Source organism: Leptosomus discolor, chromosome 4 (assembly GCF_034619465.1).
Source record: "Leptosomus discolor isolate bLepDis1 chromosome 4, bLepDis1.hap2, whole genome shotgun sequence".
Taxonomy (NCBI): domain Eukaryota; kingdom Metazoa; phylum Chordata; class Aves; order Leptosomiformes; family Leptosomidae; genus Leptosomus; species Leptosomus discolor.
Genome location: NC_141394.1, coordinates 30,908,513 through 30,924,260, shown reverse-complemented (window position 1 = coordinate 30,924,260; position 15,748 = coordinate 30,908,513). Strand labels below are relative to the sequence as shown.

General features: G+C 57.4%; 1 protein-coding gene across 1 annotated transcript; it reads left to right on the top strand.

Moving 5' to 3' along the window:
• Window positions 1–1,777: 1,777 nt before the first annotated feature.
• ATOH1 (atonal bHLH transcription factor 1) lies at window positions 1,778–2,662 on the top strand. The gene has a single exon (XM_086464536.1). It carries the CDS (start codon window positions 1,778–1,780, stop codon window positions 2,660–2,662), a length of 885 nt encoding a protein of 294 aa, XP_086320662.1.
• Window positions 2,663–15,748: the final 13,086 nt, after the last annotated feature.

The window sequence follows — 15,748 nt, the reverse complement described above, 5'->3', positions numbered from 1 at the left end:
AAGCAAGCTGGTACCACCAGGACCCAGTGAGGGAACAACGGAAAGAAAAGCCAGAGGGCTGGGTACTTAGCTGGCAAACAGCACCATTCAGCGCGGCGGAGAGGGGAATTTTGGGGTTGTTTTTCTTTTTTAATGATAAAAGCGTCTCTGTGTGTGCGGCGATATGATAGAAGCTTACAAAAGCCGCTGCCGGATACAAACAGCTGGCCTGCCAACTTCGTGAGTAACATGCAGGCACCAGGCATGAACTCCTGCTCCTTTCCATCCTCCTTGCCAAGTAACTATTTTCATTTCGATCAGAAATCGACTTGTTTAGGGGAAAAAAAAAAAAATAATCCATCAGCTTTGCCTTTGAAACCTAATTGTGAGTAGAAAAGAACAGCAAAGGCTTCCCTCGGTTTCATTCCGAAGCAAGCCAACCATCACCGCCCTGATCGCTCAAAAACGTGCAGTTGCTGGCGGAAGGTGGGCCCCAGGGCGCTCAGCCAGCCTAACGGACTCACAAGGTCGCTCACTTCATGTCACCGCCGCACGGCTTTGAGCTGTGCGCTCCCTCGCTCCCTCCTCGGCTTGCGAGTTATTCACATTTGAAAAAACATATCTACCTCATACTGTGCCCATCACTTTGTTCTCAACGCGCCTATTCACACGGGTAAACCTCCGCTTTTCCTCTTTAACCGGCGGCAGGGCCAGGCGGGGGGGGGCTGCTCCGGAGGAAAGCCGGGCTACGGGCACGGAGTCGCCCCCCTCCCCGCCACCTCTGGGGAGCTGCTGTCGGCCGCACAAAGGACGTGCTCGCGGGGGACCGGGACCCTGCCGAAAACGCGGCCGCCCCGCCTGCACCGCCCATGTGCTGTTCCGGCTGCCCACGCCGCCGCTTCTCACCTACCGGGTCCCGCCCGCTCTCCCCGCCTGCCCCTGGGGCTGCCATGCGGAAACCAAGGGCAGGCGCCCGGCGGCTCCGTCGCTTCATTCGCCGCCGCCTGCGGGGCTCGGGCTGCCGGAGAGTCCCCGGGGCAGCGTCCCGGGGCAGGCGGCGCGCCGTACCGCTATCTCGGGCGCCGTCGCTGCGGCCGAAGCAAGTGCCGGACGGACCGACGGCTGCCCCCCGCCCGGCGCCCTGGAGCCCCCGGGGTTTGGCTGGTGGGGACCCGGCGGGGAAGGAAATGGATGTTTCTCCCGGCGGCCGCGACGGCGCGTCCCCAGCGGTGGCAGCGGCGGGGAGGGGCCGGTGCCGCCGGGCGACGGCGCCTGCTGTCGCGGGGCCGCCCGGTGCGGGGCGCCGTGCCGTCAGGGCGCTCCCCGACATCCCTCCCCCCCACCGCCGCTTCCCCACCGCCGCGCGCGGGGCGGCCGCCAGGCGCGCGCCTCCCCGGGCGGGGCGGGGCTGCGCGTGCCGCCGGCCCCCCCCCCCCCCCCCCGCCATCCCCAACCTCCTCTCCCCCGCGCCGCGCGCCGGGCGGGCCGCGCCCCGCGCGCCATTGGCTCCCCGCACGCGCCGGCCCCCGCGCGCGCGCCATTGGCCGCGCCGACACGCGACCGGCGCGAGTGGAGGGCGGACGGCGGGAGGGGTGGGGCGCGAGGGAGGGAAGGGGGGAGCGGGGTGGGGGGGAACCCGGCGCGTGCCGCTCCTTAAAGGGGGACGCGGCGCCCGGCCGACACCGGAGACGTCGGGCCGCCACGCGCGAGGCAGGCGGGCGCGCCGCGAGCCGGCCCTGCCCTACCCTGCGCGGCTGTGCCCGGCCCCCCATGGGCGCGCGGCGCCCGCGCTAGAGCCATGAGCCTGCCGCGGGCCGCCTGGGCCGAGGGCGGCCGGGAGGCGGCGGCGGCGCCGGAGCCGTCGCTGGGGCCGGAGGCGGGCGGCTGCGGCTTCGCCCCGGGCTGGCTGGGCGTGTGCTGCGCCGCGCGCCTGCCCGCCGCCTCGCCCCGCTACCTGCTGCCGGGGGAGGAGGAGGAGGAGACGGCGGCGGAGGGCGGGGGGAGCGCGGCGCGGGGCGGTGGGAGCAGCCCCGGCGGGGCGCGGGGCGCGGCGGCGGGCGGCGGGCGGCCGCGGGGCGGCGGCGGGCCCGGCCTGCGGGCGCAGGTGAGCGGCGTGCAGAAGCAGCGGCGGCTGGCGGCCAACGCGCGGGAGCGGCGGCGGATGCACGGGCTGAACCACGCCTTCGACCAGCTGCGCAATGTCATCCCCTCCTTCAACAACGACAAGAAGCTCTCCAAGTACGAGACGCTGCAGATGGCACAGATCTACATCAGCGCCCTGGCCGAGCTGCTGCACAGCCCCGCCGCCCCCCCCGACACCCCGGGCAAGGCCGAGCACCGCGGGGCTCCCTTCGAGCCGCCCTGCGCCGCCGGGGCCGGGCCGCCGCCGGGACCGCCGGCGCCGCAGCCGGGGCCGCCGAGAGCTTCGCCCCCCGGGCACGGCAGGACTCGCTTCCCCCCGCCGCCGGCTGCGGGGGGCTACTCGGTGCAGCTCGACCCGCTGCACTTCCCCTCATTCGCGGAGGGCGCCCTGATGGGACAGAGAGCCCCTTCCCCCGCCCTCCTCATGCCGCAGCCCGGGCAGCCGCCGCAGGAGAGGAGCAAAACGTCGCCCCGGTCCCACAGGAGCGACGGGGAGTTCTCGCCCCGCTCCCACTACAGCGACTCAGACGAGGCCAGCTAGGGCGGGGGCGCCGTCCCCAGCACTCCCCGAGGCCGCGGCCGCCCCTCGGAGCACGGACTCCGCCGCGGGGTGCGCAGCCGCCCGCGGTGCCGTCCCGGATGGCATCGCCTCCCCGCGGTCGCGTTGAAATCCGCCCCCACTGCTCCCACCCGCGGCAGCTCCTGGGTTCGTCCGGGGGCACGGCTGTTCGCGAGGGACTCTGCTTGCCCCGTCTGTCAGGGCCGGGCTGTTTTTTTGTTCTCGTTTTTAGTTACCACCTTTAAAGTTACTTTTGCCGAGAAGTCGTTGCCGTTCCCCCCTGCCAATACGCCGCCTCGCAGCGCGGAGCCCGGCGAGCGGGGGATGCGCAAGGAGAACGGGGGTCCCGCCGGCGCCCTCCTCACCCGGGCGTGCGCCCGCGTCTTCCAGGACACCGATCCCACCCTGGGGCCTATTGCTGTGGAAACACACACGTACACAAAAAGCAAATAACGCACCGTCCTGTCCTGTCAGTAGCGGAGAGAGGGTGGGTTTCCCTCAGCGCACCACGTCGTCGTCTTCTGGGGGGGAACTTGGCGCAAGCACTTTATCAGCGGCTGGGGATGCGGTTTCGAGGAAAGCTACTGACTAACTGCCAATTGGAGACCAATCTTTAATTAAGCCACTTAATCCTAACGCTCTCTTAAAAACGAAAACAGTTTTGTGGTGTCAAAATTTTATGTCCGTTTTATTTTGCTTTTGTGGTCATAGGAAACATATTTATTATGGAGTGTTTGCTACTATTTCTGCTTCTCTTTTTTTTTTAAAAAAAAAAAAAACAACTTTTCTACGACGAGAATCGTTTATTTTAATTTTAGCAAAGCCAGCTGCCATTGTTTTATGTATTTTATTTTTTTTTTTAATTGAGATCAAATAAACGTGGGAAATAAACCAAAACCAGCCTGAAAGTGCGGTCGGGTTCAGCTTTTCTCCTCGCACGCCCCGAGCCGGGGTGGTGTCAAAACCTGGCGGCGGAGGGTGCGCGGGAGAGCCACGGGAGGCGATGCCCCGGCAGGCGGCAGACCGTACCGGGCGGACGGGACGCCCCGGCGCCCTGCAGAAGGACCGTGCGGACCCCGGGGCCGGGGTTTGGGCGGGGGGGGGAAGTGTCTGTGCCCCGCGTGTAGCAGGGCTACCCCTGCTGCCTGCACCGCCGGGGTCGGGCCCCGTCGCGTCCCGCCGTTCCCGGCGGAGCTGGGGTAACCGCAACAAGCGCGGGGCGAGGGGCTCGGCGCTGCGCGGGAGCCGCCTGTCCCTGCACCGCCGCTCGAGTCACATCGCCGTGTTCGTGTCCGTGTGTGTGTCCGGGGGGGGGTCGGGGACACGAGCGGATTCCCCCCCGGAGCCTCGTCCGTCTGTCGGGGGGAGGCGTAATCCGTGTGGAAAGGGCTGAGAGCCGGCGGGGTTTGGGACACGGGAGCAGCGCGGCGGGTCGCCAGGGGAGCAGGATGTGGCCCCTGGGCTCGGGTTAAACCCCCGGGGGGTGGGGTGGGGGGGGGGGGGGGTGTGCTTTGCGCAGCCTCCTCCCGTGACTCAGACCCGGGGCTAAACCGGAGCTGTGCCGGTGCCGGGGTCCCGCTGGGTTCAGCAGGTGACACCCGAGGGGGGTCTAAGGGGCGATGGGCTAACGAGGCGCTGCCGGGGGCGAACAGACCCGGCGGGAGCGGAGTCCCTGAGAGTGTCGCTTTCCCCTGCAGAAACCGCCCCCCCCCACACACACACCCAGTAACCCCGGGCTGCCGCCCCGCCCCGCCCGCCGCAAGCACCGCGGTCGCCGCCGCCCCGTACCTGCCGCGGTGGGGTACGGTCCCGCAGGGTGAAAAGTTCATCGGTGGGGTCATCTCCCTTCCTAAAACCCGCCAGCTTTTTCGGGATGTGTCACTTTTGGTTTACGGCATTTCTTTCGGGGCTCTGGGAGCCGCTCTCGCTTCGTAGGGAACACGCGTGGGCTCCCAACACGGGAGCGATGCGGCGGAGCAAAACATCACCAATTTTCGGGGCTGAGGGTGGTGGTTTTTTTCGTTTGGTTTTGATACGTGCCCGGGGGTGCCGGCGGGGCAGCCGCGGTTGGAGGAGGGCGCGCAGCCTCCCCCCTGCCCCGCCGGCCCGGGGCGGCCGCTGCGGCTGCGGACGCAGGAGGGGTTCGGGAGGCGCAGCTCCAAACCCTCCCGCTCCCTCGGACGGGGTCCCTTCCCTCGACAGAGGAGTGCACCGCATGGCGCAGCTGGTGCCTGCAGCTACAGCGCAGCTCTTGCTGTCTGAAGGGCTTTTTCTTCTTCATCTTCTTTTTTTTTTTTTTTTTTAACACTTCTTTGAAAGAGATACCCAGCCGCCGCATTTCCATTTTAAGGTTCGGCTATAGAGTTTGCATAACAACCGCTTGGCAGGCCCCCCTCTCTTACACTCCGTTAACAAGCTGTAACGTATAGCTGCAGGTTGCTATAATCTCATTAATATTTTGGAAACTTGAATATTGAGTATTTCAGACTGCTCATTCCCCATATGCCAGGCCACTCCCGCTATGCTGGCTGGTTCCTTTCTCTCCATTATTAGCAATTAGCTCCTACCTTCCAAAGTCAGATCCAAGTATCCAAGATACTAGCAAAGGAATCAACTATGTGTTGCAAGCTAAGCATGCTTAATATCTCCCAAACAAACAAAGAGACAACATTTCTTTAAGTAATGAAGATGGATAAATCGCTTTATTGAGCTTGCGACAGTGTTTGTTTTGTACAGACGGGCGCAAAGTTTTTTAACAAGAGCGGGGACGCTCACCAGCCCCTGGAAGAGGTTTCGCCCCGTTTGCTTCGTGGGGTTTTATCATCTTAAACGGGCTTTTATTCGAAAAGGGCGAGTCAGAAGCGCACTATCCGAGCGTTAAATTTTGGCTGAACGCTAAATATCCTCCGGGGTGTGCAAAACGACTGCGGGGGGGTGGTAGGGGAGGGGGAGCTGGGGGAGGTGGTCGTCTTTGTGCGGGGCGCACGGCGGCTTCGTTGCCCCTTTGAGCTCGGGTCGGCGGATAAACCGCAGCCGCGGGCTCCCGTGCGGGGCTCTGCCCGCCCGTTTAGGCGGCGGGGTTCAGAGCGGGGATTTCGGGGAGCCGGAGGGGGGCGAGGCACGGCGGTGGCAGGGCGGGGGGGGGGGGGGGGGGGGACGACGGGACGAGTTTGCAGCGCGGCGGCCGGAGCGCATCTCTGCCTTGCAGCTCTCCGGCTGCTGTTTGCTCAACCTCTGGCCTCGGGGAGGGAGGGGAGGGGGGGAAAGGGTTAAACCCGGCGAGGGGAGACCAGAAAAGCGCAGGGACCACGGGGCGGGGGGAGCTGGCCGTGGGGCCAGTGTTTCTTAATTAGAGCGGGGCGGACAATGCGATGGGGCGGACAATGGGGGGGGAGGACGGACAGGGGGGTTGGGGGAGCGGATGGTGGGGGGGGTCTGGCCTCGCTCCCGGCCGCGGTGCGCCGTGTCTGGAGCGGAGCACGCGTTGTCAGCTGGTGAGCGCAGCGGCCTTTCAGGCGACTCCCCAGGGAGCTGCGCGCCCGCGGTGAGCTCCGTCGTCACCCCCTCCCCTCCATCATCATCATCACCGGCCGCCTCCTCCTCCTCCTCGGCGGCCCCCCACCCCAGCCGAGCACAACAGCCAGCATTCAAGCCCCCTTCCCTCCCTCCCCTCGCACAACAGCAGCGCAGTGGCAGCCACGCCACCTCCCAGCAACCAGCAGCACGCGAGGGCACCGCCGGGGCACCTGAAAGAGTCAAAGCCAAAGAAAGGGAGACAAAGGAAGAGAAAAGGATACGCAGGAACGGCCCAGCGCGGCTGCTCCGGCAGCGCGGAGAGGCGGGCGCCCACAGAGGGACGGGCGAGCCCGGGCGTGCCCACCCGTGGACGCCCGCACACGCTCGCAGGGGGCCGAGCCGCTGCGGAAAGGATGGAGACACGCCGTCACCCCCCGCTTCCCACCCGGCGGGACCGACCGCCCCGGCCCCTCGCCGCCCCGCAGCCCCGGCCCCGCGTGGGGCACCTTTCGGCTCGGGCTCCGCCGTGCATCCCCCGACACAGCGGACACTGCCACCCACGGGCACCCGCCCCGGCACCCGGCAGGGGCCGGCCTTGTGTTGTCCCACGAGCCGGGTCCGGTACTCGGTGTGCGACGGGAGTCCGCCCGCCCGCCGTCACGTCCCCCCGTGAGGGCGGGGAGAGGAAAACTCGGGGAAAGGGGTGAGGTGGGCGGCTTCTGCGTGGGTGAGGCGGGGACCCCTGCCAGCCCGGCGTGGGGAGCGTCCTCTCCGGGGACAGCCCAGCCCCGCAGCGCCCAGGCCGGGGACAAGGGGGCAAATTGTCCGGTCCTGGCCAACTCCTTGCACCGCTGCAAGGGGCTTTTTGCCCGGGGCTGGGTGCCTGCCGTGGCCGGGGTGCGCAGCCCTCCCGGAGCTGGGGTCTGGCCCCGGAAAACCACATGCTGCCCTGCCGCCATCCCCACATCTAACTTCAGGCTGACTCTCCCAAGGTCTTTTTTTTTTATCTTCGGAGCTGCCGCACGCCTCCCCCCGCACCGACGCCGGGGTGTGAGGTGGGAACGCGGCTCCACTGACTGCGCGGCCCTTGCGCGGTGAATGCGCTGCCGCTTTCGGCCTTGGCCATTTCCAAGCTGCCCCGGAGAGGGGAAGACAGAGAGGCCTCTTCTGAAGTGCTATCAAATGGCACAGGATGCCTTTGGGAGCCCAGCCAAGGCGCGTCAAAGGCGGTTTGAGTGGCGAGGCATTTAAACGCTACAATGGGTGGCTTTCTGGCGTGTGCTTTTCTCCCTCCCCCGCTTAGGACCGGGGGGAAGGAGGAGGCGTTTTTAACCAAGATGCTACAGGGATGGGTGCGACACCCCCCAGCCCGGTGCCGCAGCCGGACGCTTCTCCGCGGAGCGCCGGTGGCGGAGCGGCCGCCCCTGCCCCATCCTGCGGCCGGGAGCGGGGAGCGCTCAGCTCCGCAGCTTTTCGCCCCCAGCTCGGTTGAACCGAGGTTGCTTGGTGTGTGCGGGGGTGCCGACCCACCGCACCCGCTTCAGCACGGCGGGTAGCCGGGTCTTGTAGTGGCAGCTTGTGCCGAGGTGGGGATGGGCTCTCTGTAGCGCTGCCAGCGAAAGCGTGGTTTGGGAGTGGGAGAGCAAATCCCCTCCGCTTATGAAGCGATTTCTTTTTGCATCTCACCCCAGACTGTTTCCCCGTTCTCTCTTACACCCCCCACCCCCCCCCCCGCCCCTTCCTCCGGCTCTTCCTTCTCGTTATTTCCCCTCTGCTCCCTTCTTCTCTCCCTTTCCCGATCCCTTGCAGTGGGCACGCCCTTCCCCCCCCCCCCCTTCCCCCCCCCTTCCCCCCCCCTTGCCCTATACCGAAGCAGCAGCCCCGGAGAGGCGCGCACCCGCCGCGGGCGAGCGGGGCTGCTGCACTTTTTTATGGGGCGGTTAATCAACTGCACATCAGCGAGACAGCGCATCAGCCCATCTGCTTGATATATATTCAGGAGGGCTCCAGCCCTTTTGAAGTCTAATTTCTTCCCCGGGAGAACTCGCCGGGTAATTTACCATCATTTCATCGGCAGGGCGGCCGGCGGGTTAACCCTTTCCCCAAGCGCTGCCGCCGCGGGTTTTCGTCCCGAGCGAGCAGCTTTTAATGCCTCGTCGCCTCACCGCGAACTAGTAAAAGTGCCTCTTTAACGGTACGTGACTCGCTGAAATCAGACACCCGGCCCACAGGCACGGTAAACCCCTCTTCTTCTTGTCAGATGGGTGTTTCAAAGATCCGTTTGGGACAAGCAAATCCCTCGATTCCACCGGCCCAGCGCATGTCATTTCATCTCCAACCACCCATTCATATTTTTGTGGTTCAAGGTCTTTGGTTTGGGGTTTTTTTGTTCCCATCCAATGCTCAGCAACACAGTTTTGTGCAGAGGCAGAAGCAAAGGTGCAGAGGGTGGGCAGAGAGCAGCGCATCACGTACGGTGCAAAACTGCGCTGCAAAATCCTCTTGCTAAGGGAGGAACCGAGCCCTGGCCCGGCTCTGCGGGACCCCGACACACGTGGGGGCGCGGGCAGCGCAGGACCCCGTCCCTGGGGCCTGTGGTCGCCGTGCTGGCAGCGGGGAGTGGCCGGTCCCTCTGCCCCATCTGCACCCGGGGTGATGCTGAGCGGGCGCCAGCCTGCACCTAGCCCCGGGCACCCCCGGGGGCGACCCCCGGCAAGGACCCGGCGGAGCTGCCTGGAAAGCGTTTGACTCTGCAAGTTTCTGAATTTTTGTTTATTCCTTCTGCTTCCTCCCTCCAAGGCTCTGCCGAGCCGGGAGACACACGCACTGACGAAGCGCTCGGCTGCTCCGCGCCCACCTCGCAGGTGTAAAGTTCTCTGGTCCAGGGGACACTGTGGAACCCGTTTAGCGACATCACCTGCTTCCCATAAAACCCCAAAGCAATCCTCGGGGAGCCGGGCGGGAGCGAGCGCCGCTAACGACCGCCCGGAGCCGCCACCGTGCCCTCGGTCCCCACCTGCACCTCGCTTATCTACAGTCAACATTTTTATCCTGCCGGAGGAGGGATCCTGCTCCCTCCCGGCTCCGGGGCGGCATCCGCGACCGGCAGCTACGCCCCGGCCTCCCGCCGCTCCCCCGGCGGGCACCAGGTGGGCACCGGTCCCCCCCGGCCGGGGCCGCCCCCTCTTCTCCCTGGGAGCAGTGCGAGGAAGCTGGCATTTTATTTATTTACTTATTTATTAAATCCACCAGCCCAGCTTCTGAAAGAGCCGTTCACGATAATGTCTCTTGCAACATCTTTTCTCTAAATCCCCTTTTAAAAAGGGGGTTGGGGGGTGCTGCATTATTAATTAACATAGAAGGGCTAGTCCTTTCGCCTAGGTGTTTTGCAGGGAGAGTTACTGCCGGCAGTGAGGCTGGGAGAAGACTTGCTTCTGGTTTCCACTGGAGCGGAATTAGGCTGTCCGCAGGGTTAGAGCAAAGCTGCAGCCAGGGGAAGCAGGGATCCCTGGCAGAGCGGGCATTGGGCTCCTTTTTTTTTGTACTCCATTCTTAAAAAGGAGTGAAAATTGAGCTAAGTACTTCCATGCAGCTTGTTTCATTGGATTTCAGTTGCTGTGGGCAAAATATCACTTTAGTATTTGTTTTGCATTTACTCACATACTCTTTTATTACTATCTTATTTTTCTCATGCTGAGGTAAGGGCCAGTGTTATATGAAGGTCCCCGAAAATGCTGGCTCTCAGCAAGCTGTGGTGATTTGTAGGACGACTGCCGTAACTACATATCCAACCCTACAGAAATGGTACAGTTGAGAACTGAAGTTTATATAGGGGCTACTTATATAGTTCTCAGTCCTAAGCTGCTCCTCAGTGTGCTGGGGAGGTATTATCCTGTCTGCAGAGAAGGACCTGAGGCCCAGCAACGTTAAGTGTCTTGCTGTGGACAATGGGAGCCCAGGGCCAAAGGCAGGGCATGAGCCCAGGCTGTGCGCTGACGCCTTCTCCCACCACACACCTTCTTCCAGTCACTTCAAAAGCATTTCCAGTTGCAAGACTTTGTTCAAAGAAAAGGATATTCAACCTAGGGCTGGCTTTTCACCACCAGAGAGAAGGTTCACTGTGCCTCTTGGTAGGGTCATCCTTTTCCAATGCCCAGGGAAGCAGGATGCAGAGCAGATGCCTTGCCCCAGCTGCAGCCTGTTATTTAGGGTGGGTCAAAAGGGAGGGACAGGTGGAGTTTTCTGTTGCAGGGTGAAGATGAGCAACACTTTGGGAAGGATGGCAATGGGATGCAGGCTTCTGCAAGCATAAGCATCCTCCTGACCCACAGGTTGTTCCATTGTTAACTTTGATGAGGAGTACCTGAGGGTGAGGCAGCCAAAACCAGGCTGCATAAATAGCTCTTGTTAGACCCTCCTCTGTGGTGTGAGTAGGGCTATGAGGTAGTTTGCCAGAGTATGTGAGCAGGTAAGGCACAGTCTGATATACAGAATATGCAGTACCCCCTAGCCTTGGTCATTTCTAAGGTAGGAAGAATTTGCCTTATTTTTGTGAAGTTACCGCTACTGTGATGTTTGTAGTAAAGCTGGGATAGAAGCAGCCAGACTTGTGTTGTTCTGTTGCACCGTCTACCAGAATGTCTTGCAAACTTACTCTTGTAGCATATTTTCATGTGATTCTTCTCTGGTCATGGAAAGGCTTCTGGGTGAAATCACTTATGCTTTCATTGCTTGGCTAGCAAAGCCTCCAAATAACCTTCTTCCCTACCCTACAGTTCAGTGACTTCCTCTCTGCATTGCAAAACATTCTGAAAGATTGTTGCTGAAAAAGGCTTGAAAAATTGAAGTCCAATGCTGTGAGGGTGGAAAATGTGACAGAAGGGCTCTGAATTGCTATTAGGTTCCCAGGGTTTGCCTCTTGAGAAAGACAGCAAAAGCTCAGAAGCATTGCTATCTGTAGCTTTGGGGCTGGCAAGATCACTTCACTTGGATGGTGCTATTCCTGGTGACTGCTGCCTTCACCCTGACATCCCCCAGGGGAACTGTAGTGAGTAATATTCAAAGCAGAGGCTGCAGGAGTGATGCACGTTTTGAGGAAAGGCGGTCTTAGCTGGTTTTGTTACCTAATCCTGAGAAGACTACCAGGCACTATTGCAATGAAACAGTTTCTCAGCTGGGCTCCTTTAGGATGAAGGGGTGTGAGGACTCTGTGCTGTGTTTTTAACGGTGGTTTCACAATCTTGGGCTGCTCCAGAGGCTGGGGCACAGTCCAGTGTAACTTTGGCAGCTGTGAGGGACTGGCAAGCACGGTAGGAAGTTCCTAGTAATGCCCTGCACCTGCCTGGGGCTGCTGTGACGCTTGGGTGACACCCCGATGGCAGGTATCTCTAGGCCTGCACCTGCAGCATTTCCACAGCTGGAGCTTACGGTGGCAGCCCTAGAGCTCAGCCTCCCCCAACCTCTCCAAGGCTGAAGGGCCCCCAGCTGTGTGTGTAGGGGCACTAACCTTTATGTATGCCTGGTTAAACAAGAGTTTAAAAGGTGAGTCACAGGGTTTTTTCCACTAGTATTTGCACCCCCCAGGGGAAGTGGTATCTGGAAAGAATGCTTCTGTCTTTGCTTTCCTTTTGGTTTCCAAGTAATGGAAGAAGAGCAAAGAGAAGAGCATCATCCTGGCCCAATTGAAAACAGTGGGTAAAAACTTACCATTGAGATTCTGTGCTCATAATTTCAAGCATTCTTAAAACAGGGAGTAAGAAAAGTTATCCCCCAAGATAGAAATAAGAAAAACGAAAGATGAGCATCTAAAGCCCGGCTTCTGGTTTTCAAAGGCTGCTGGGCATTCAGAGGTTTTCTGTTGTTTCTGTGGCACTTAAGTACTTAGCAGGGGAGGAAAGCTCAACCTCTTACTTAATACTGAGGCGATATCTGCGGGTGTGCTTTGCAGTCCTGTTTATTATACTTGCACATCATGACAGCATTGGTGGAGGTAATATAGGGACCTGGCCCTGAGATTCCTAAGTAGATAGAGGTGCAGGATCAGGGCAAGACTGAATGAGACTCTTCAAAGTCTGCAGGAAATATTGGGAACAAACAGCTTGTTGTTTTCCTTTGGCAGACCTTTAATTTGTTTATGCAAATAAAACCCCAACAGATTATCAAAGTTGAGAACATTTTTTTGTGAAAGCATCAATTTTGATTGATCCTCTTGATTTTCAAAAACTAAAGAGTGGAAAACGTAAATGAAAAACAGCAAGTCAAGCCGTCTATTTGACTGAAAGGAAAAATTACAGAGGCAATTCTGAGCAATGCCATGCCCACTTGTGGCCCTCCATGTGGCCCACTTACGTATCAATCTCTGTTGCATTTCCTGCAGATGTAATAAATCTGAATGGTAAAGTGAAGCAAACTGGTTCTGTTAATTAAGTGCTTTTTTGCATTTTGATTAATATGTTTAAGATCACTGGCTTCTTGATTAAGGTTACTTGACTGTTAAACTTTTGGAAAGAAGATTTCCTCGATTGTTAATCTTTTGGGGAGAAAATTGATACTCTCAGGAAAATCTTCAGTTGGAGCAAGAAACATTTTATTTTACTAATGGGCAGCATCTGGTAGTTTAACCAGATTTATATATTTTCATTTCTGCCTCTGAGTTCAATTTTGGATTTTGATGATACTAAATTGGTTTGAATACCAGTGTTAGCATCTGGCCCCTACTGAACTGTTTGAAGACATAAGCTCTACTTTTAGAGCTTTTTGAAAAAAAATAATTTGAACTGCAGTGTCAGCATGATCCATTTCAGCTTTTCTATTGCTGGTTCAGACTTTTCTTTAGTGTCACGGAAAAATAGGTGTTGGCGGCAACCACCCTTCAGAAGTAATAGGCTACAAGATTGGGAACAGGGAATACTTGTGTGAAGCAGTCAGCATACCCAGAGTGAAAATCCATGTGTGGCTGTAGTTTCCACTTCTACAGGATCAACCTGCAGAAAGAGTAGTTTGGCCAAATATATTTAACAAAGCTTTGGTATTGTAAACAGCAGGATGAAGTTATGTTTAACAAAACAACCTTTGAAGTTGCCTTTTGATTAATTTAAAATTTTAGGCTTACACACCCTGCCATAAACGTTGGGGTTTTTTATTAACATTTTATTGCAACTGAACTTGGTGGCTTTTCGCTCTCGCCTAACGCCGAGGTGACAACCGCTGCGGGGCAGGTGTGCCGAGAGGGGTGCCCTCGACCCGGCCCCAGCCGCGGAGCAGCCTCTGCTCCGCGCAGCCCTCCCGCTCGGTTTGGGGCGCCGCTTCCCAGCTCCGGCGGCCCTGGAACTTTTTTTTGCAGGAGGGAAGGTTTCCCTGGAGGGATCCCTCTGCCTGGGGACGGTGCCCCCGGCCGGTGCCTGGGCTACGGGCTCTGTCCATGGTGCCGCCGCCCCGCTCCCGGGCAGGTCCCCGCTCTGCCGGCGGCTCCGGGGAGTCTTCCGGGGTTTGCCGTGTCTTTCCCCCTCCTCTTTTTCTCTCGTCTTTCCCCCTCCTCTTTTTCTCTCGTCTTTCCCCCTCCTCTTTTTCTCTCGTCTTTCCCCCTCCTCTTTTTCTCTCGTCTTTCCCCCTCCTCTTTTTCTCTCGTCTTTCCCCCTCCTCTTTTTCTCTCGTCTTTCCCCCTCCTCTTTTTCTCTCGTCTTTCCCCCTCCTCTTTAATTTATTTATTCCTGCTGATTGACTCCAGTTTTGTTCCCTCTGGTGAGTCCTGCTAATACTGACTCTAAAAACCAACCAAACAAAAACCAACCTGAAAACCTCCTCACACTTCCCTATTTTTAGTTTTAATCTGTGTAGCATCCGCAGCCTTAAGATCTGAGAAATACATGAAGCATAGAAGCTTGGCTCGTTACACAGGCAACAGCAGTGATTTCTTCTGCGGTCCACAGGTTGTCTTTTGTACAGACTGTGCAAGAAGGTTTTCATTACAATGTTATTGAAAACAGAGACTGTTGACCCGAGCTGTATTTCAATTTATGATCTTTAATATGAAACAAAATATCAGAGAAAAATAAATGTTTGGAATGAAATATAAAGATAAAAATGTTCTTACAATAACTGTGCTAAGAATCAATCTTAAGACTCTTGAATCTTCAGGAATACGGTCTGTAGAGAAATCTGTGTTTTAATGATTTAATTTAACAATGCTAATTATCAAAAAAAAAAGCACCATGTCAAAGTAAATCCTCTAGACTGAGTGGGTGATTTTTCACATATACCTTAGAAAGAGATACAAGGTCTGGTAACTGTAATAATCGATTATTGGTGTGTGGTATGGACCATATTTGCAGATGACAGAGCTGATAGGCCCAAAGTGTCAAGATAAAATTCAGCACCCCCCACCCCACCTCCCAAGAAAAAAGAAGCAGGGGTGTTTGAAATCACTGGCAAGTCTCTCCTTGCTCTTCTCAGTGCCTCAGTTTGTGAAACAGCAGCTCTCTGCTGTAAGCTAACATCAGTCAGGAGATATTAGCAGGTGGCACAAACCAGGGGACAGACTTTTTCAGCATCTCCCTATCCATCTCTGGCATGCCAGCAGAGCATGTTGCACTGGCAGGGTTAAGCTGTGGAGTTACAGGCAAGGCCTTCGCTCTCTTCCTCCTTTCTTTAACTGGATTTCCTTCTCATTGGTCTCTGAAGCCTAAATAAAGGATGCAATTGGCCAATGCAAAGGAACATTTTTTCCCAAAATATCATGCACAAGTTTTGCGTAACCTGACCCTTTGAAGCTTTCAACATTTGAGATCTTGGTCTTTTTAAAACTTATTTATTAGCTTAGTTTATTACAAGGAAGCAATCTCTCTCCAGAGCTCATAGTCTCTGGTCCTTCTCTCTGTTTACACAGCCCAAGTGGTTTTATGTTGGCAGGAGCCTCTCCCTGAATTGCATCTGTGTAGGGAGAATCCCAATAGTTTGTGGTTGGCAGGGAAAGATCCGGTTCCTTCTGAGCTGACTCTACCCCCATGACGTTAACCTGTCCTCTGCTGCAGCAGGGCCTCCATTTGAGAGAGATGAGAAGCAAGCAGGATGGAAAACTGCGTAGGAGAGGGGTATTTTCGGGTGGGGGGGGAAGTAAGAAAAACACATGGCAGCTTATTGCTGGTTGAAATAAAACCACTGACATAAGTAGGTATAAAAAGTAAAACAAAATACAACAAAAGCAAGGATTAAAAAAAGCCAGTTCCTGCAGAACTAATATGTGTTCAAATTTGCAATTATATTAAAGCAGCATGTTCATAAAGTTAGGGGGTTTTGCACGAGAATTTAGTTTTGGTATAAAATTAGAAAGAACGAAATGCTCCTAGCATGAAAAAAAAAAAAAAAAAACAAAATCCAGAAGTACAGCATTTAAAAGTAGGTGTTTCATTCCTATGAAAGAAACAATGGCAGAAGCGTGTGCCTTGGATCCACAGTGAAAAGAACTTTTCATCCTTCCAAGAGCTATGGTTTCGATTGCCTTCTCTCATCTTCAACCAGTGCAGGAATTGGAAGCTGTGGGAGGATCCTTGTTTA